The following is a 21856-nucleotide window of genomic DNA, read 5'->3' on the forward strand; positions in this document are numbered from 1 at the left end:
CATTGCACTTGACAATAATCTGAATGCTAAAGCATTAAGGGTACATGTTTCTTTATTGCCCACAAGGGGCTAAACACAGCGGGGACAAACAGGGACAGACAAAGGGATTAAGTCGATTACATCGACCCCAGTGCGAAACTGGTACTTAATTTATCAGCCCTGAAAGGATGAAAGGCAAAGTCGACCTCGGCAGAATTTGAACTCAGAACGTAACGGCAGATGAAATACCTATTTCTTTACTACCCACAAGGGGCTAGACACAGAGGGGACAAACAAGGACAGACACACGGATTAAGTCGATTACATCGACCCCAGTGCGTAACTGGTACTTAATTTATTGACCCTAAAAGGATGAAAGGCAAAGTCGACCTCGGCAGAATTTGAACTCAGAATGTAACGGCAGATGAAATACCTATTTCTTTACTACCCACAAGGGGCTAGACACAGAGGGGACAAACAAGGACAGACACACGGATTAAGTCGATTACATCGACCCCAGTGCGTAACTGGTACTTAATTTATTGACCCCGAAAGGATGAAAGGTAAAGTCGACCTCGGCGGAATTTGAACTCAGAACGTAACGGCAGACGAAATACTGCTAAACATTTCGCCCGGCGTGCTAACGTTTCTGCCAGCTCGCCGCCTTTAGGTACATTAAGGGTACACGTGTCTGTGGAATGCTCAGCCACTTGTTCATTAATTTTATGAGCAGGCTGTTCTATTGATCAGATCAACTAGAACACTTGTTGCCATAACTGACAAAGAGCTAGGTCTGCTCTTGATGTAAATTTTCCCAGCTGTGGTTGATGATTGCATCAGCTGTGATTCAAAGCTGTTTCAGCATCACTTATTTCATGACTGTCACACCTGTATCATCGTTCTATCATAAAAAAAATTCTCAGATGTTTATTGATTTTTCAATGAATTCTGAATTAACTTCATAACTTTGTTCCACTTTACTCATAAACTTCTGTCACTGCTTTATGCATGCATGTGTGTGTGTGTGTGTGTGAGGGTATGAATGTGTGTATGTACACACACACTTATCATTGTCTTTTACATATATCTAACACATAACATACACACACACACACACACACACACAACACTCTCACACAACACATACACTCTCAAACACACGCAGAGCCCCTCACCCACGCACAGAAACACACACACAAACACATACACACTCCTGTCATAACCAACCACTTGTTGTTTTACCATCATATGAGTTTAAGCTTTTCCCTTGACAGGTGAATGGGCTAATGAGATATAATTTACAAAATATAATTAATTGCAAATTTTTTCTCATTTAATATTCAGATTTTATCTTTTGCTTGTTTCAGTCATTGGATGATGGGCATGTTGGGACTCTGCCTTGAGGCGATTTAGTTAGATAAGTATGGTGAGGTTGATCCTATCAACCCCTGTACATATTTAACGTCCGCTTTCTATGCTAGCATGGGTTGGATGATTTGACTGAGGTCTGGCGAACCAGATGGCTGCACCAGGCTCCAATCTGATCTGGCAGAGTTTCTACAGCTGGATGCCCTTCCTAACGCCAACCACTCCGAGTGTGTAGTGGGTGCTTTTACATTCCACTGGCACGAGGGCCAGTCAGGCGGTACTGGCAACGGCCACGCTCAAATGGTGCTTTTTATGTACCACCTGCCCAGGAGCCAGTCCAGCGGCACTGGCAACGACCTCACTCGAATGTTTTTTTCATGTGCCACCAGCACAAGTGCTAGTAAAGCGACGCAGGTAACGATCATGCTCGAATGTCGCTTTTAATGGGCCATTGGCACAGAGGTCAGCTTGTTGCTCTGGCAACAATCTCACTCGTATGGTTAGCACAGATGCCAGTCATCGAATTTGATTTCGATTTTAAATATTTTGACTTTAAATATAACAAAGAATTTAGTAAAATAACTTCGTTATCATTCAGCCAGTGTTAGGAACATAAATTGTGTCTAAGTTTTGGTGGCAAGATTTGAATTCAAAACTTATGCAAACAAGACATTTGTACTCAGAGCCAGAACCAGTTTCAGCTGGGTTGGTAACAAAAGGGTTAATGAAATGCTATGATAGATACTTCTTGTGCTCTGAGTTTTTAGTTCAATTGACTTATAACCCTCCCACTCTTTGCAATAAATTTGTTGTTTTAATTTCAATATGAAAAATTGTTATTGTTGTTTTCTTGTCATTTCTTGTTATTTTTTCTTCTTTTAGATGAGAGAAAAAACCGGCTGCTTCCAGGTGTTGTGTGATGGTTACGTCTCTGCTGAGAGTGGTACTGGAGTTGTACAGCAAGCTCCCTATTTTGGAGAGGTGAGTTATGGCTTGTTCTTCCTCATTGGTGTTATGACACAGAAACAAATAATGATATTGTGCTCAGATAATGATTTTATTAACGAGCGACAAATATTGCAATAATTCAAAAATGAAATGTGAAATGGTAAACAGTAATCTCAGTTGTCCATGGTGGACAAATGGACAAGACAAGCGTGATGCGGTAAAAAAGAATAAATCCATGAAAGGGGACAATTTATAAAATGTCACCCGAGAGAGTCAATGAAAGATGATTGGATAAATAGGTGTAAGCATAAAGAAAAACAATGTTGGAGTAGGAAAATGTCACATGACAGAATCGTACTGCATGATTGGCTGAGCAAAAATACACTCTAATAAACAATGTTGAGCCAACTGGGGTCAATATCTATTTCTTTACTATCCACAAGAGGCTAAACACAGAGAGGACAAACAAGGACAGACAAATGGATTAAGTCGATTACATCGACCCCAGTGCGTAACTGGTACTTAATTTATCGACCCCGAAAGGATGAAAGGCAAAGTCGACCTCGGCAGAATTTGAACTCAGAACGTAACGGCAGACGAAATATCTATTTCTTTACTGCCCACAAGGGGCTAAACACAGAGAGGACAAACAAGGACAGAAAAAGAGATTAAGTCGATTATATCGACCCCAGTGCATATCTGGTACTTATTTAATCGACCCTGAAAGGATGAATTTGAACTCAGAACATAGCGGCAGACGAAATACCGCTAAGCATTTCGCCCGGCCTGCTAACGATTCTGCCAGTTCACCGCCTTACTGGGGTCAATACCATTGTTAATAAGTCAAGATCAAGGAAAATGTCACATGACAGAATCATGCTCCCTGATTGGATGAACAAAAATTGACAATTAATAAACAATATGTTGTTGGGGCAACTGGAGTAGTTACAATTTGTTCAAATGTTGAGAAAAAAATTAATTTAGAGAGCATTTTTTATCTTCAAGTATACATCTGTTGTGTCCGGTCTTAAACATTTTGGTAATATATGTGTTGTTATTCTTTACTCCTTTCCTCCTCACAGGATGATTACCGAGTGTGTACCAGTTATGGGCTCATCACAAAAGACATGCCAAGCATCTGTCCAGTGGATGCTTGTGGACGATTCACCAGTGAAGTGACAGACTACAAAGGAATCTATATCAAGGTAGGTGTTGGTTTCATTGATAAATTTGTCCAAAGAGAAGGCAACAGTTCCCATGTCCTTTACTGTAAACCCTCCAAGACTTGTGAGATTAACATAGGGTTTGAACTGAATAACTGAAAGTAAATGTCTGAATGGAAATAGGAAGCGAGGAATCAGTCTGCTCCAAATGTTGCAACCGAGAAGGCCCTGTTAAATATACCCACAAAGCATAAGTAGCTGTGTCAAGCCAGATGTTTGTGCATTTTATATGATATACATAAGCAGTGTTTTACAACCACCAGAGTAACTTGGGACTGATGAAAAAAAATGCTTTGTTACTCTAAACATATGAAACAAGTGAAATCCTCATCATCATCATCATCATGTTGAACATCCGCTTTCCATTCTAGCATGGGTTGGACGATTTGACTGAGGTCTGGCGAACCAGGCGGCTGCAACGGACTCCAATCTGATCTGGCAGAGTTTCTACAGCTGAATGCCCTTTCTAACGCCAACCACTCCGAGAGTGTAGTGGGTACTTTTACGTGTCACCGGCACGAGGGCCAGTCAAGTGGTACTGGCAGTGGCCATGCTCAAATGGTGCTTTTTATGTGCCACCTGCACAGAAGCCAGTCCAGTGGCACTGGCAACGACCTTGCTCGAATGTTTTTTCACGTGCCACCAGCACAAGTGCCAGTAAGGCGACGCAGGTAACGATCATGCTCGAATGGTGCTTTTTACGTGCCCATCGGCATGGAGGCCAGCTTGTTACTCTGGCAACGATCATGCTTGTATGGTACTCTTAGCGCTCCACTAGCATGGATGCCAGTCATCGAATTTGATGAAAAAATGTATGGGCCTTTAGGATAAACTTACGAAAATGCTTTGACCTGCAAAAGGTTAATACCTCCTCCTCCTCCTGCAGCTCCACATCCTCCTCCGCCACCACCATTACTCTCTTTCTGTTGCTCTGGTATGTTCACTTGTCTTCAGCTGTCTCTATGCCATTTTTCCTTCCCTACCCCACCTTTTCCTCTATCGCCAACATTTTTCTTATTGGCCTTATTGTTACACTCTTAGGATATCGGTTTCATTTTATTTCCTTTCACTTCACATCTCCATTTCTCCGCCCACCAGGATGCTGATAAAGACATTGTCAAATACCTGAAGAGCCAAGGTCGTCTGGTGCACCAAGGAACCGTCACTCACAACTACCCCTTCTGCTGGAGGTAAGACTCAACATTTCCTTGAAGATCTTTGCTTTTCTTGTTGGTGTTGTTTAGCACCAGATCATCTCTTTGTATAGCTAGGACTGCATCGTCCAATGTGTTCTTTTTGAAGTTAGTAGAGTGCATTTGAGGGAAACTTGGTTGCTATTTCTAGCAAATCAATTGTCCACATAGAGCTTCCTCATTCACTCTTCATTGCATTTCTGTTGAGGCTAAGTCCAGACCTTAACAGCGAAACTAACATTGAAGATGGTATTAGAATAGATAAATGTGGTCTAATTGTAGGCAGGACTTCTGTGGAGAGTTACAAATAATAATAATCATAGCTGAGAAAATTATCAGACTGGGTCTTGGTAAAACTTTCTATCTTCTCAACTGTCAGATGAAAGCTTGATAAAAGTGACCAGTTGCTCCTAATACTCTAAATCTCTCTCTTTTTTTCCTCTGTCCCTCTTTCTCATCCCTCAATATTCAGGTCTGATACACCATTAATCTACAAAGCAGTGCCAAGTACATTTATCAGAGTAGCAGAACATGCTGAAAATCTGTTGAAATGCAACCAAGAAACCTACTGGTATGTATGAAATTTTGTTCAACTTATCAACCATTATCATCATCATCATCATCATTTAGCGTCCGTTTTCCATGCTAGCATGGGTTGGACGGTTCAACTGGGGTCTGTGAAGCTGGAAGGCTGCACCAGGCTCCAGTCAGATCTGGCAGTGTTTCTACGGCTGGATGCCCTTCCTAACGCCAACCACTCCGTGAGTGTAGTGGGTGCTTTTTACGTGCCACCCGCACAGGTGCCAGACAGAGCTGGCAAACGGCCACGAACGAATGGTGCTTTTACGTGTCACTGGCATGGGGGCCAGGCGAGGCTGGCAACGGACATGAACGGTTGGTGCTTTTACGTGCCACCGACACGGGGGCCAGACAGTGCTGGCAAACGGCCACGAACGGATGGTGCTTTTATGTGTCACCGGCACAGGGGCCAGGCAAGGCTGGCAACAGGCACGAACGGATGGTGCTTTTACGTGCCACTCTATTAAAGCACAGCAGCATTAGAACACTTAACTGTTAACTTCATGGTTGTGACAACACCTTACCGTTTCTCCTTTCTCATCTTCAGTTAGCCTTTTTAATATCACCCCCACACATACACACACTACATTTACCCTTCTAGAAGTCTCTCATTTCTTTTTCTCAATAGGGTTCCAGATTTTGTGAAAGAGAAACGATTTGCCAACTGGTTGAAAGATGCAAGAGACTGGGCAGTATCAAGGAACAGATACTGGGGGACCCCAATACCCCTGTGGATCAGTGATGATGGTGAAGAGGTATTTAGGAACATATGTTCTTTTACTCTTTTATTCTTTTATTGGTTTCAGTCATTGAACTGGCACCATATTTCTTTACTACCCACAAGGGGCTAAACACAGAGAGGACAAACAAGGACAGACAAACGGATTAAGTCGATTATATCGACCCCAGTGTGTAACTGCTACTTATTTAATTGACCCGAAAAGGATAAACGGCAAAGTCGACCTCGGCAGAATTTGAACTCAGAACGTAGTGGCAGGCGAAATACCGCTAAGCATTTCGCCCGGCGTGCTAACATATCTGCCAGCTTGTCACTCTTAATCGACCCCAAAAGGATAAAAGGCAAAGTCGACCTCGGCAGAATTTGAACTCAGAACGTAGTGGCAGGCGAAATACCGCTAAGCATTTCGCCCCGTGTGCTAACAATTCTGCCAGCTCGCCACCTTAAATCAACCCTGAAAGGAAGAAAGGCAAAGTCGACTTCGGTGGAATTTGAACTCAGAACATAGCGGCAGACGAAATACTGCTAAACATTTCGCCCGGCATGCTAACGTTTCTGCCAGCTCGCCGCCTTCACCATGAACTGGCACCATGCTGTGACATCACCTTGAAGGAGGTTTGGTAAATTATATTGACCCCAATCCATGGTTTACTTCTTATTTTATCAGATCTCGAACATTTTAAACTTGCTTTGTTCTGCATCCCTTTAGGTGTGTGTCGGACCATCTAAATACTTGAACCCTATATCATTGTAGAAGCCATGTGGTCTCGTGGTTAGGATGTTGCACTCATGTGTATAAGATAATGGCTTTGATTGCTGGACCTAGCAGTGCATTGTGTTCTTGAGCAAAACACTTCATTTCATATTGCTCCCATCTACTCAGCTGTAAATGAGCAACCCTGCAATGGACTGGCATCCCATCCAGGGGAAATGCTTTGCTCTCAGTTACTTTTGTGCCATGGAAACTGGGTGACTGGCCGAATGAATCCCAGGACTTGAGACTAATGACCATGGGTTGATGATGATATATCTTTGTAGCTGGAAGGTCTTAGCTTCCAATGTTCTATGATTGTGTATCATCTCACATGACCAGCTTTTAAGATTACTGTGATCTTGTTCATTACGTCCAGCTTTTTTAATTTTCTATAGACCCTCAGTCTTCCTCCTGTGTGTGGTGGTGAACTCTGTTTCACACCTTCATGAAAGATATTTCTTATTTCTTTACTGCCCATAAGGGGCTACACACAGAGGGGACAAACAAGGACAGACAAACGAATTAACCCTTTCATTACTGTATTTATTTTGAGATGCTCTGTGTTTCTTTCAATTATTTTAAATATAACAAAGAATTTAGTAAAATAACTTAGTTATCATTCAGCTAGTGTTAGCAACATAAATTGTGACTAAGTTTTGGTGGAAGATTTTAATTCAAAACTTATGAAAACAAGACATTTGTACTACAGAGCCAGAGCCGGTTTCAGCCAGGTTGGTAATGAAAGGGTTAAATCAATTATATTGATCCCAGTGCGTAACTGGTACTTATTTAATAGACCCCGAAAGGATGAAAGGCAAAGTTGACCTCGGCAGAATTTGAACTCAGAACGTAGCAGCAGACGAAATACCGCTAAGCATTTCGCTCGGCATGCTAACGTTTCTGCCAGCTTGCCACCATGAAAGATATTTCTAGGAACAGCCAACAACTACAATGGTAATTTTTGTTTTTTGTAGGTCGTCTGTATTGGTAGCCGTAAAGAGTTAGAAGAGCTCACTGGAACAGTCGTCTCTGACATCCACAGAGAGAGGTAGGTGCTGACGGTTTTGTTAATCAGATGGGGAACTTGTGTGTGTGTATAATGTATATGTATTCAAGTATTTGTTAGTGAATTTGTTTGCATTTGTGTGTGTGTGTGTCTTTTTGTGTATGATGTTTGTATATGTAGGTGTGTGATTTGCCTTCTTTATGACACGACTTGTGCATCATGTCTTTTTTATTTTTCTATTCTGTAGCATTGACCATCTAACAATCCCATCCAAACAAGGTAAAGGTGTGCTTCGGCGTGTGCCGGAAGTGTTTGACTGCTGGTTCGAGAGTGGCTGCATGCCCTACGCCCAGGTGCATTATCCTTTCGAGAACAAAAAGGTGTTTCACGAGACGTTTCCAGCTGACTTCATTGCTGAAGGTATTGATCAGACACGTGGATGGTAAGTGGACTATCTTAGCAATCACAATGTTATTAATCTTTCTCTGGCATGGCTGTGTGGTTAAGAAGCTTGTTTTGTGACCACATGATTTTTGGTTCAGTCCCACTAAATGGCACCTTGAGTTAAAGTGTCTTCTACTATAACGCCAGGCTAACCAATGCCTTGTGAGTGAATCTGGTTGATAGAAACAGGCAGCGAGCTGGCAGAAACGTTAGCACGCTGAGCGAAATGCCTAGCGGTATTTTGTCTGCCATTACGTTCTGAGTTCAAATTCCGCTGAGGTCGACTTTGCCTTTCATCCTTTTGGGGTCAATAAATTAAGTACCAGTTACGCACTGGGGGTCAGTGTAATCGACTTAATCCCTCTGTTTGTCCTTGTTTGTCCTCTCTAAGTTTAGCCCCTTGTGGGCAATAAAGAAATAAGAAACTGTGGAAGCTCATCATATATGTAGGTGTAGGTGCGCACGTGTGTGTGTATGTGTGTTGGAGTAATGTCACCAACGCCTGTTTATGTCCCTGTGACTTAGCAGTTCAACAAAAAACACAGAATAAGTATCGGACTTAGAAAAATAAGTGCTGGGGTTGATTTGCTTACCTGAACCCTTTAAGGCAGTGCCCCAGCATGGCCATAGTCCAATGACTAAAACAAGTAAAAGATTGCTGTTGTTGTTGTTGTTAAGCAACAAGACGGGCAAGGGTGATTAGGTGATGGTCTAGGGCTTAGGGGCAGGAAACCCCAGACCTTGGGGAAAAAAAAAAACTTTGGTCGTCTTGTTGTAGTCAAGGGCTCTTCATTGACGCCCAACACCACTGGGAGGTGGCCCTCGAAGTCGCTGGAGATGAAGATCTCCAGGTCCAAATTCTTGAACGGCTGCTGTTGCTGTTGTGGTGGGCATGGTTGTAGTGATGGTGGTAAATTTTGTTGTGACCATCTCCTCTTGTAATTAGTTATATTGTCTAGTAGAGTCTTTCCATGTGTCCGATTTGAGAGAGATCTGGCTGCTATTTCTTGCAAATCGAGTGACCACGCTGAATCTTTCTATGATGACTTGTGATTTGTTGTCGATAGAAGTGGTTCTTGAAGTAGCTGTGTTTGTTGATGGCTCAGTTTTTGACAAATACATAACCAAAAGATTGAGTGTCTGTCTGTGTGCACGCACATGTGTGTATGTGGGGAGGTGGGTGGGGGAGATTGGATTTTTAAAAAAAATCAATGCAACGTAATTATGAACATTAGCTTCATCAGACGTTTTGTTCTTAATGAACATTCCAATAGGTCAGTGCTAAAATTAATTTCTGCTCAGATCTTCAGTGTGCATAGAGAAGGTTCAAGTGTTATCAACCTCCACCATTTCTCATTCATTCATTCCAGGATATACATTCAGGCTCTTTGATGTTGGTATGTGTAATAATGTGTGATCTGATCTCAAAACAAGTTTAAAGATTAATTTAACAGATGCTAGCTCCTTAATATTCACATAGCTCAGTATAGGATGGGTTGGCATTGATGGAAATATGTATAACTCCCCTCCTCCTCCTCTTACTACTGCTTTCTATGCTGGTGTAGGTTGGATGAGTTGTCAAAGTCTGAGTCAATTTTTATTCGTTTTTATTTTTGAGTTACCACTCACCTTGGTGAGTTAGAGAGTCAGGTCTCACTCATACATTCCAAATTTGGCTTAGTGTCTGTAACACTACACAGTGTACTGGATGCTTTTTTATCATGTTCTTTGAATTAAATCTATAAAAATTGATTACATTATGGATTAACTCTTTGAATTCAAGCATGGAAAACAATACATTGAAAAGTACTGTATTTTAGTGATGCTGTTATTCAAAAAACATATTTATACCTAATAGTTTATTCATGTAATGTTTTATTTTTTTCTCACAGGTTCTACACACTGTTGGTCTTGTCCACCCTTCTGTTTGGAAAACCACCATTTAAAAACCTCATCAGTAATGGCCTCGTCCTTGCTCAGTGAGTAAAGACAGCTTTCCATTTTCATTTTAACGTGGTCAGAGTTTATTTTATCTATGTTAATCTTTTACTCTAAAGCAAAGTATAAACTCCTTTTAAGGACTTGAACAATTACTCTCTTTACCTGCCAAGTATCCATATTTCTGTTATGGGATCCTTAACCCTACTCTTTTACTCTTTTACTTGTTTCAGTCATTTGACTGTGGCCATGCTGGAGCACCACCCCAGGACTTATTCTTTGGAAGCCTAGTACTTATTCTATCGGTCTCTTTTGCCGAACTGCTAAGTTACGGGGAGGTAGTCACACCAGCGTCGGTTGTCAAGCCATGTTGGGGGGACAAACACAGACAAACAAACATATACACACACAAACATATACACACACATACATATATATAATATACATATATACGACGGGCTTCTTTCAGTTTCCGTCTACCAAATCCACTCACAAGGCTTTGGTCGGCCCGAGGCTATAGTAGAAGACACTTGCCCAAGGTGCCATTCAGTGGGACTGAACCCGGAACCATGTGGTTGGTAAGCAAGCTACTTACCACACAGCCATTTTTTGCAGTAAATACATCTAAAGCAAAATCATTTCATGGACCCTTAATATACTACTGTGGGTCCCCAGTTAACTATTTTGCTCATGTGGATCTCCCAAAAATTTTACATGGACCTCAGTTGAGAACCACTGCTTTACATCATTTCTGTTTTTTTTATTTTTTCATACCAATCTTAATACCTGGTTGATTTGCATCTATTTTACAGAGATGGCCAGAAGATGAGTAAACGCAAGAAGAATTATCCAGATCCTCTGGATATTGTCAACAAATATGGTGCTGATGCCCTCAGGTTAGTCTACAGTTTTTCCATTTACTGGATGTCACTGATATATAAAATCATCACAACACTCTCATCTGTCTGACAAGATACACTGTTACGTGTATTGAGTACTTTATAATTTTACGTAAAATAGAGAGAGTGGCATTTAAATATGTTCATCATCATTATCATCGTCATTGTTTAACGTCTGCTTTCCATGCTAGCATGGGTTGCACGATTTGACTGGGGACTGGTGAACCAGATGGCTGCACCAGGCTCCAGTCTTGATCTGGCAGAGTTTCTACAGATGGATGCTCTTCCTAACGCCAACCATTCTAAGAGTGTAGTGGGTGCTTTTACGTGCCACTGGCACGTCGGCCAGTCTAGCGGTACTGGTAACAGCTACGTTCGATGGTGTTTTTGTTTTTACGTGCCACCTGCAGAGGAGTCAGTCCAGCGGCGCTGGCAACGACCTCGCTCTTTACACTATATATACTATATATAGACATAAAAATTACTGATAATGGTGTCATGTAAAAAGCACTGGTGATAGTTCCACATAAAAAATACCCAGTACACTCTATAAAGTAGTTGGCAGTAGGAAGGGCATCCGGCTGTAGAAACCATGCCAAAACAGACAATTGGGGACTGGTGCAGTTCTTGGCCTTACCAGCTCCTGTCAAACCATCCAGCCCATGCCAGCATGGAAAATGAATGTTAAATGATGATGATGGTGGTGGACAATCTCTCTTTCTCACATGCACACGCACGCTTGTACATGTACCTCTTTCACTGTTTCAGATTATATTTAATCAACTCACCAGTTGTGAGGGCCGACAACCTCAAGTTCAAAGAAGAAGGTGTCCGTGATATTCTTAAAGACGTCTTTTTACCATGGTACAATGCTTACCGTTTCCTCATGATGAACATTGACAGGTTGCAGAGGGTAAGTCACTGATTCCTCCCTTGCTTTTGTGTTCCTCAAGCCTTCTCACATGGCCAGCCAGCCACTTACTATGACCAGTATTTCTTCTAAGCTGTGCATATGTTTGTACTTATGCATTTGTGTGTGCATATGTTATGAAATGGGTTAGGCTGGCCCATATCACTCCGTAAAGAGCATAGGGTCAGTTTCTTTGGGGTATATATTCCTTCTTGGACAAGATGCCAATCTGTTGCAGGATTACTCATTTTTGCCAGCTGAGTGGACTGGAGCATTGTGAAATGAAGTGTTTTGCTCAAGAACACAACACCTCACCCAGTCCAGGAATTGAAACCACAATCTTATGATCAGGAGTCCACCAACCCATGCACTTCATATGCAACAGGTGCAGCTTGAGTGGTTGAGCTGGCTGAATATTCTATTGGGTTGTCCGGAAATTTTGTGCCGATTTATAGTAGCTTACCTTTCGACTTATTTTAGAACATGGTTGAGTCCATAAAATAGGATTTGACTACACCTCCATTTAGAGCACAGTTTAAGCTATCTTTTCATGGAAGAAGGTTTATGTTCCTATAATCTGTGTTAATTCTGTAACCCTTTAAAATGGAAGATAAAGTTCATTTTCGGCACTTGATGCTTTGGGAACCAGGCAAAAATTGCTGCAGCTCGGCTGGTATGTATTACCCCACCCTCCATATTCACCAGATATTGCTCCTTCGGATTTCCACTTATTCAGGTCTCTGCAGAATAGTCTTAATGGTAAAAATTTCAATTCCTTGAATGACATAAAAAGATACCTTGATGAATTCTTTGCCATGAAACCATCTCAATTCTGGGAAGAGGGTATTTTCAAGTTAAAGGAAAGATGGAGATGCATTGTGCAACAAAATGGTTCATATTTGGTTGATTAAAAATGTTATGGCAAGTATTTATTGACCTTTTTCTTTCCTTTAAAAATCGGCACAAACTTTCCGGACAACCCAATACAAACACTTCTATTCTTGGTGTAATCCTCAGATGAAAAATCAACCGAGAAGTGTGTGTGACAAAATTTTTTTGAAGTACAGATACAGTTCATTCATTAGGCTCCCACACTGTTCCCTTGTATTCAGTTTCCTTCACAATGCTTAGGTTATGGTAGAAAACATTTACCCACAGTGCTGCACTGTAGGACTTGAACTCATAACCTCATAATTGTGAAATAAACTTCTTAACTATTTGGCCATGCAGACACGCACTCCCCACTGCACATACACGTTTTACTCTGATGTACTACATATGCACACATAACACTATTTACTCGTTCTTTTTGTATCTGTTGCTTTCTTCTTGTTGAAGGATGAAAACATGAAATTTGTGTACGATGAAGAAAAAATTCAGCCATCTCCCAGCTACATGGATTGTTGGATCCTGTCTTTCACACAATCACTCATCAAATATGTCCAAGAAGAGATGGCTGGTGAGTTAAGTTTTTCTTGCATTTCCTTTTTATATTGTTCTCTCTTCTCGTGGTTCTGAGAATTTAACAAAACAGCAGAAAACATTGTTAGTAGGTACTGGATTTAGTGTATATAATCTTTTCTATTATAGGCACAAGGTCTGAAATTTTATGTGTGGGGGCTAGTTGATTACATCAACCCCCAGTACTCAACTGGTACTTATTTCATTAATTCTGACAGGACGAAAGACAAAGTTGACCTCAGTGTAATTTGAACTCAGAACATAAAGACAGACGAAATGCTGCTAAGAATTTTGCCTGGCATGCTAACAGTTCTGCCAGCTTGCTGCCTTAAAATATTATCAGGAACCTCTGCTCGGTGAGCTATCCATTCTTCCATTACAGGAAGATTATTTAGTGTATATAATGAAATAGGTTTGGTCAAGCAAGGAGACCTGCTTTAGTAGATTAGGTCAGATATTTTCTGAAGGATATGGAGGTGTGGTGAGTTCATCATCATCATCGTTTAACGTCCGCTTTCCATGCTAACATGAGTTGGACAGTTTGACTGGGGTCTGGGAAGCCAGGAGGCTGCACCAGGCCCAGTCTGATCTGGCTGTGTTTTTACAGCTGGATGCTCTTCCTAACGACAACCACTCCGTGAGTGTAGTGGGTGCTTTTTACGTGCCACCGGCACAGGTGCCAGGCGAGGCTGGCAACGACCACAATTGGTTGGTGCTTTTTATGTGCCACCAGAAATGGTAATGGAGTTAACCAGAATATTTGTAGAATCTTAGAGTTTTATTTTATGACCAGTGTAACTAATTTTATATTATTTTATTTAATCCTGCTTTTCTTTAAAAGAGAGCCCCAATGTGGTCACTCAATCTGCTAGACATAGAAACCAAATGTTTCCATATCACCCTAACTTCTTAAAAGTAACAACACATTGAATAATGTAATTCCAAATATGTATGTTTGTATGTGTGTTTGTGTTTTAGTGCTTGACAACCAACTTTGGATTATTTACTTTCCTGTCACTTAGCAGCTTGGCAAATAGAGAACAATAAAATAAGTGCCAGACTTAAAATTAGTTGTGGTTGATTATTCAACTAAATTTTTCAGAGCCGTGCCCTAGCATGGTCACAGTCCAATGACTAGAATCAGTAAAAGAATGAGAGACAGTAAAGATCATGGCCACTTCTTTCGCTTCCATAGTATATGTGCGTTTGATTGAAGACATTCCAGCTATGACCATCCTGTCTTTTTTTTCTAAACACAAAGCTGTTATTTGAAGATTTTGCTGTTATCTGTACAAATCAAAAACTAGTTTGCTTGAAATAATGAACTGTAATACATTGGCATTTGATTAATTGATGGTGAACCTAATGTTTTGAGCAGTAAGTGCCCTTTGTCAAACAAAGGGTGAAATCTTTTATCTACGTTACTAATACTTCTTCACAACACCAATAATAGTTATGGTGATCTCTCACCCCTCAGTTGATTACTAATCATTGTCTTTCTTTGCAGCCTACCACCTCTACACTGTCATCCCCCGGCTCCTCAAGTTTGTTGACCAACTGACCAACTGGTATGTCCGTATGAACAGGAAGAGACTGAAGGTTAGTGACTTGCAGTTCAATGATTCATATCTCATCACTGACACCATGCTTTGTCCCTGGCTAAGATACTTGCTTTTCAGTGACCCATTTCATCTTGCTGTTCTGTGATTGGAATCAGTGGTTGTTTAGCCCCGGGTCATCTCTGCTCAAATGGAACCAAGATCAAAAGCATTCTAGCTTCAACTACCCAATTTTTTCTGTTTTTGCAGATACAATGATACTAGGACTGCATTATCAACTTCATCCTTCCTTCTTTTGAGATGATAGGGTGTAATTCGAGTGATTTGGCTGCTATTTCTAGTGTGTCAAGCAACTACAGTATGTATGTATGTATGTATATATATATATATATATATATATATATATATATAGTGTGTGTGTGTTGTGTGTGGTGTGTGTGTGTGTATGTGTGTTGTGTGTGTGTGTATGTGTGGTGTGTGTGTGTGTGGTGTGTGTGTGTGTGTGTATGTGTGTGTGTGTGTGTGTGTGTATGTATGTATGTGTATGTATGTATATATATATATATACACACACACAGTGTACTGTTATAAGCACCAAGTAACATCATTGTTACAAGTGGATTTGGTTGAAAGAAACTGAAACATACCCACCGTGTGTGTGCATGCACTTATACACAGGGCAAAGCTAAAACTATGTAGAGCAAAAATCTTATGTGAAGATTTAGTGCTCTAACTTAGGGGCACAACTTATGCAGAAATAAATATGTCGAGTATTGATTGTATTATTGCTGAAGTGATGTTTTTCCATTAATCATTTTAGGGTGAATTTGGTTCCCAAGACTGTCTGTATGCTCTGGAGACTCTGTTTGGAGTTCTGTTCTGTATGACCAAAGTAATGGTAAGTTGATATTCCTCTATTATATCTTCTTTTACTAGTCAATCTCTCTCTTTCTCTTTCTCACACACACACACAGCTCTGTGTGTGGGTCATGTTGCATTCGTCGACATTGTGCAGACCAATAATTAACCCTTTCGTTACCAACCCGGCTGAAACCGGCTCTGGCTCTGAGAACAAATGTCTTGTTTTGAATTAAAATCTTCCACCAAACCTTAGTCACAATTTATGTTCTTAACACTAGCTTAATGATAACTAAGTTATTTTACTAAATTTTTTGTTATATTTAAAATTAATTGAAAGAAACATAGAGCATCTCAAATGGCTGAAACCGGCTCTGGCTCTGTAGTACAAATATCATGTTTTCATAAGTTCTGAATTAAAATCTTCCACCAAACCTTAGTCACAATTTATGTTCCTAACACTAGCTGAATGATAACTAAGTTATTTTACTAAATTCTTTGTTATAGTTAAAGAAATTGAAAGAGACACAGAGCATCTCAAAATAAATACAGTAACAAAAGGGTTAAAGGCATTTTAGCCACAACCAGATCATCCCATTATTTCTTTTTCGTACATGATTTTCAGGACCATAGGATTCAATATATCTTTATTTCTTTATTTATCTGGGTTTTTTTTTTTGAGATAGCAGGCTTGATTTGAGAAAGATTTGGTTGCTATTTCTGACAGGACAAGTAACAGTGTTAAGGCCTGTAATTTGAGGGACATTTTGTTGTCTTGTAAAAGTATAGGAAACGGTACTTATTTGTTTTTATTTTGTGAAATACTCTTTTGTATGATAGGCGCAGGAGTGGCTGTGTGGTAAGTAGGTTGTTTACCAACCACATGGTTCCGGGTTCAGTTCCACTGCGTGGCACCTTGGGCAAGTGTCTTCTACTATAGCCTCGGGCCGACCAAAGCCTTGTGAGTGGATTTGGTAGACGGAAACTGAAAGAAGCCCGTCGTATATATATATGTATATATATATATATGTGTATATGTGTGTTTGTGTGTCTGTGTTTGTCCTCCTAGCATTGCTTGACAACCGATGCTGGTGTGTTTATGTCCCCGTAACTTAGCGGTTCGGCAAAAGAGACCGATAGAATAAGTACTGGGCTTACAAAAGAATAAGTCCCGGGGTCGAGTTGCTCGATTAAAGGCGGTGCTCCAGCATGGCCGCAGTCAAATGACTGAAACAAGTAAAAGAGAGAAAGAGTAAAGAGTATGATATTTATAACTGGAGAAAGTAACTGATGTAATGAAAAAAAAAAACCCCATCTTTTTCTATGGTTAACACTGGGGCAAAATCAGTATCTTATATCAGGGTACAATTAAGGTAAAAATGTGTAACTTACATAAGACATTTCAATTCAACAACATAGAATTGAAGTACAACCAGAACACATCTGATTCTGTCAACTTATATAGCTATCTTTGTTTTGAATTTTTATAATCCATCATCCAGGGCTTCATCACTCCTGAAGGAGGAACCCCTTCCTGGACTCCTTCCACCAGTGTCTGTCTCTGGCCAGTCGTGGCCATATAGACCCCCAGGTAGCAGGTGAGACCATCTCGCCATCTTGTCTTTGGTCGGCCTCTTGATCATGTCCATTGTCTTGATGTCCATTCTGTCACCCTGGTTGTCCATCTGTTGTCCTTCATTTGTGTGATGTGATATGGTCCTTATGGATCTCATTGACTCTTCTGTGCTATTATTGGATCCAAGTGTTGGTTTTCTTGTCCCACAGTGAAGCCAAGCATGATTTGTTTAATTTTTTGTTGGGCTACAACCATGGCATTCATGATTGTAATGTTGAGATCCCATGTTTCTCTACCATAAATCAGCACTGGCAGAATGTACTCATTGAAGATCTTTTTGATTTTCATAGAAGCCTTGGGACTTCTTATAACGTTCTCCACCTTCCAAAAGGCTCCGCAATGTCTAAGCTTAATTCTCGTTAATTTAAATTTTTAAAAGAATTTCATTGGAACCTTCCAGTTATTTAATGTTGTAGTGACTTGCTAGAAATATTAGAAGTGTTACTTTAACATGGGGTTATTTTTATTATTAAAAAGACTTGTTTCCTTTCCTTAAATATTTTGTAAGGGATGAGAGTAAAATGGAATTTGTATAGACATAAGCATGGCTCTGTGGTTAAGAAGCTTGCTTTGCCACCATGTGGTTTTGGGTTCAATCACACTGCATAACACCTTCTGAAAGTGACTTGCCCAAGGTGCCACGCAGTGAGACTGAACCCGGAACCATGTGGTTCATAAGCAAGCTACTTACCACACAGCCACTCCTACGCCTATGTGAACTTTCACACATACATACACTTCCAGGTATATTACCAATAGCACTCTCCCTAAATATAAATAAGCCAACATTCTCTCAATGCAGTGCAATTACATTTACGTCTCGTCTGCTTTCAGGCTCCATTTATTCCCTTCCTCACAGAACACATGTACCAGAATCTACGACAGTTCCTACCTCAGAAGAAAGGAAGCAAGCAGGATATGAGAAGCATCCATTTTCTCTTTTATCCTTCTGTCAAGTAAGTATACATGATTATTCATCTCATCCGGCTTCATCTTCTTTGATGTCTTTTTTCCATTCTATAAAGGATAGTTAACAGCATAATTGTTGTGGTGTACTCAATGCTGGCTAGTCCAGTTTTGCCATTGACCCCCTACCTGTGGTTGAATCAGTGGCCTCTACCTCCTCCTCTGCCTCCTCCACTTCCTCTTCTGCCTCCTCTTCCACTTCCTGTTCTTCCTCCTCTTCTTCCACTTCCTGTTCTTCCTCCTCTTCTTCCACTTCCTGTTCTTCCTCCTCTTCTTCCACTTCCTCTTCTGCCTCCCCTCCACTTCCTCCTCCTCCTCCACTTCCTCTTCTTCTCCCTCCTCCTCCTCCTCCTCCTCCTCCACTTCCTCTTCTTCCTCCTCCTCCACTTCCTCTTCTTCCTCCTCCTCCTCCTCCACTTCCTCTTCTTCCTCCTCCTCCACTTCCTCTTCTTCCTCCTCCTCCTCCTCCTCCTCCTCTTTTTCTTCATTATTTTGTTCATCCACTTTTCTATGTTGGTATGGGTTGGACGAGACTTTTTGTGGCAGTGTTTTGTAATTGGATCCCTGGGTCAATCAAAAGTTCCTTGACTTTTAATATAAACCAGTTAACAGTTGAATGTTTTAATATACATCTCGTCTCCCTTTATCTCTCCCTCACACTTCCTTACCTCCACCACAACCATCACCCACCTCCAAGCAACATTCATTAACCCTGTCACCAACCTTATTCGCCTCTCCCATTGATTGCTATGGCTCAGGGATTGCAGGATTGGTTTTAGACCCGTCAAGCCAAGTGAAATCATAGTCATGGCTGATGCTGATGTCACATAACTGGCACCCGTGCTGGTGGCATATAAAAAGCACCCATTACACGCTTGGAGTGGTTGGCATTAAGAAGGGCATCCAGCCATGGAAACCATGCCAAATCAGACTGGGACCTTGGGTAGCCATTCAGCTTACCAGTTTCAGTCAAAACCGTCTAACCCAATGGTTCCCAACTTTTTTACTACCAAGGACCCCTTTTATTTTGATGAGTTTTCCCATGGACCTCAGGATATTGAAAGGTCTGTCAGCTTAACATGCTGATGGACCCCCTAGTACTATCTTTGTGGACCACAGGTTAGTAACCGCCGGTCTAACCCATATTTCTTTATTGCCCACATGGGGCTAAATGTAGAGGAGACAAACAAGGACAGACAAAGGGATTAAGTCAATTATATCGACCCTAGTGCATAACTGGTACTTAATTTATCTCTACCCCGAAAGGGTGAAAGGCAAAGTCAACCTCAGCGGAATTTGAACTCAAAACGTAATGGCAGATGAAATACCGCTAAGCATTTTGCCTGGCGTGCTAACGTTTCTGCCAGCTCGCACTGGTCTAACCTATGCCAGCATAGAAAGCAAACACTAAATGATGATGATGATGCCATTTTTAGAACAATGAATATTCTCTCACCTTTGGATAATGACATTTTTCTAACAGTTTATCAAAAAAAAATATCTATTCACAATAATAAATAGCAAGTATCATCATCACCAGTCATTTCATTTATCATCCTGCAGCTTATTGGTTGTGTAGAGAGGAGTAGACAGTATAGGAATGTTGTGTAGGGTGAAACCTATCCTTTGCAAGCCAGACTATCCTTGTTTAACCCCAAGTTGGTGCTGATCAAGCAGACTTATGATCAAAAAACATCCCAGCCAAGACCATCCTGTATTTTTCTCAGGAATTTTATAACTTGTCCTTTTTTTTAAGATGGTAGGTTATAGATTGAGAGAGATTTGGCTGTTATATTTGGCAGCGTTGAGTGATCTTACAGAGACTGTCTTGGTTTATATACATGCTTATTTGATCTTAGAGGTTAAATATTCTGAATTTGCTAAGTGATCAATAAATACGTGTTAGTGTTTACTAATTAGGAAACTGAAAGCATTGATGAGGGTGGATGAAAATAATGATTCTAATTATAGTCTATTTATTTTTTTCCAGTGACTCTCTGATTAAGAAAGATATTGAACGTGCAGTCTTCCGAATGCAGTGTGTCATTGAATTGGGCCGTGTGGTGCGGGATCGTAAAACACTTCCTGTGAAGGTATCAGTTTCATTTTACACTTAGCTTTATAGTTGAGCTTCACATGTGAAACTGTGAAATATACTAGCTTGCTCTGAGAGAGAGAGAGGGCGAGGAAGAGAGACTGGTACATGTGAGATGTATCCTTGTGTTATTTCAATTCATGAAATATTCTCGGATCTTTTCGCTTTGACCGGCAGATTTTTAAAATAATTTCTTTGTAACTAAACACTTTTAAACTTCGTATACTGGTAGAACTACAGGATTTTCTCAAGAAAGCCAAGAGAAAAAGACGTTTTATAAACACATTCTACCAGTATACGAAGTTTAAAACTTTTTAGTTGCAAAGAAATTATTTTAAAAATCTGCCGGTCAAAAGAAAAGATCCATATTCCTTGCCTTTGGATTATCAGTTATTATTATTATTATTTTTATCCTGGTTTCATGCAGCTGTATCTGGAAGTGGTTTAGGAGATGCAAGTATTTATTTATTTCAGAAACTAATTTCTAATGCATCTCTCTAGATGTACTTCTGTACTACATCCAGAAGGGACTGTAGGCTTATGATGAATGTCTGTTTAGGGAGTTAAGGGAGTTATTTCATTCTAAAGCCACAGTACAGCAATGAGAAGGGAACTGAGAAATGTTTTTTGAAGATCCACTGCACGAGAGGGGATAGATCTAACTAATTGGTTAGAGATACTTATTTTTCATTTCTTTTCTTTTGCAGTATCCTCTTAAGGAAGTTGTTGCCATTCACAAAGACCCTGAAGCCTTAGAAGATATCAAGTCCTTGGAAAGCTATATTTTAGAGGTAAGAAAAATCCTCCCCCACCGTCGTCATCATCATCATCATCATCACTATCATCAGTCTCATCAATGTCACTAATACCACCATTTATAGACTGCTTAGTAATTACTCTTTTACTTGTTTCAGTCATTTGACTGTGACCATGCTGGAGCACCATTTTTAGTCGAGCAAATCGACCCCAGGACTTTTTCTTTGTAAGCCTAGTACTTATTCTATCGGTCTCTTTTGCCGAACTGCTAAGTTACGGGGACGTAAACACACCAGCATTGGTTGTCAAGCGATGTTGGCGGGGACAAACACAGACACACCGTATAGACACACATACATATATACGACGGGCTTCTTTTAGTTTCTGTCTACCAAATCCACTCACAAGGCTTTGGTCAGCCTGAAGCTATAGTAGAAGACACTTGCCCAAGGTGCCATGCAGCGGGACTAAACCTGGAACCGTGTGGTTGGTAAGCAAGCTACTTACCACATAGCCCCTCCTAGTCCTCATTGAATAATGAAACT

At 40.6% G+C, this 21856-nt stretch overlaps 1 protein-coding gene across 2 annotated transcripts in view; it reads left to right on the plus strand.

The window, feature by feature from the left end:
* The window catches only part of LOC115217113 (isoleucine--tRNA ligase, cytoplasmic), a 78454-nt gene that overhangs the window by 48718 nt on the left and 7880 nt on the right, over nucleotides 1-21856 (plus strand). For both annotated transcript variants that reach the window (XM_029786712.2, XM_036507231.1), the window contains exons 10-25: nucleotides 2230-2328; nucleotides 3378-3500; nucleotides 4617-4708; nucleotides 5184-5282; nucleotides 5919-6045; nucleotides 7758-7831; nucleotides 8037-8231; nucleotides 10126-10212; nucleotides 10984-11067; nucleotides 11839-11983; nucleotides 13319-13439; nucleotides 14949-15040; nucleotides 15821-15898; nucleotides 18329-18450; nucleotides 20451-20553; nucleotides 21263-21346. In XM_029786712.2, the coding sequence (XP_029642572.1) occupies nucleotides 2230-2328; nucleotides 3378-3500; nucleotides 4617-4708; nucleotides 5184-5282; nucleotides 5919-6045; nucleotides 7758-7831; nucleotides 8037-8231; nucleotides 10126-10212; nucleotides 10984-11067; nucleotides 11839-11983; nucleotides 13319-13439; nucleotides 14949-15040; nucleotides 15821-15898; nucleotides 18329-18450; nucleotides 20451-20553; nucleotides 21263-21346 (1725 nt within the window). The remainder of the gene's footprint in view (nucleotides 1-2229; nucleotides 2329-3377; nucleotides 3501-4616; nucleotides 4709-5183; nucleotides 5283-5918; nucleotides 6046-7757; nucleotides 7832-8036; nucleotides 8232-10125; nucleotides 10213-10983; nucleotides 11068-11838; nucleotides 11984-13318; nucleotides 13440-14948; nucleotides 15041-15820; nucleotides 15899-18328; nucleotides 18451-20450; nucleotides 20554-21262; nucleotides 21347-21856) is intronic.

Source organism: Octopus sinensis, linkage group LG11, assembly GCF_006345805.1.
Source record: "Octopus sinensis linkage group LG11, ASM634580v1, whole genome shotgun sequence".
NCBI lineage: Eukaryota > Metazoa > Mollusca > Cephalopoda > Octopoda > Octopodidae > Octopus > Octopus sinensis.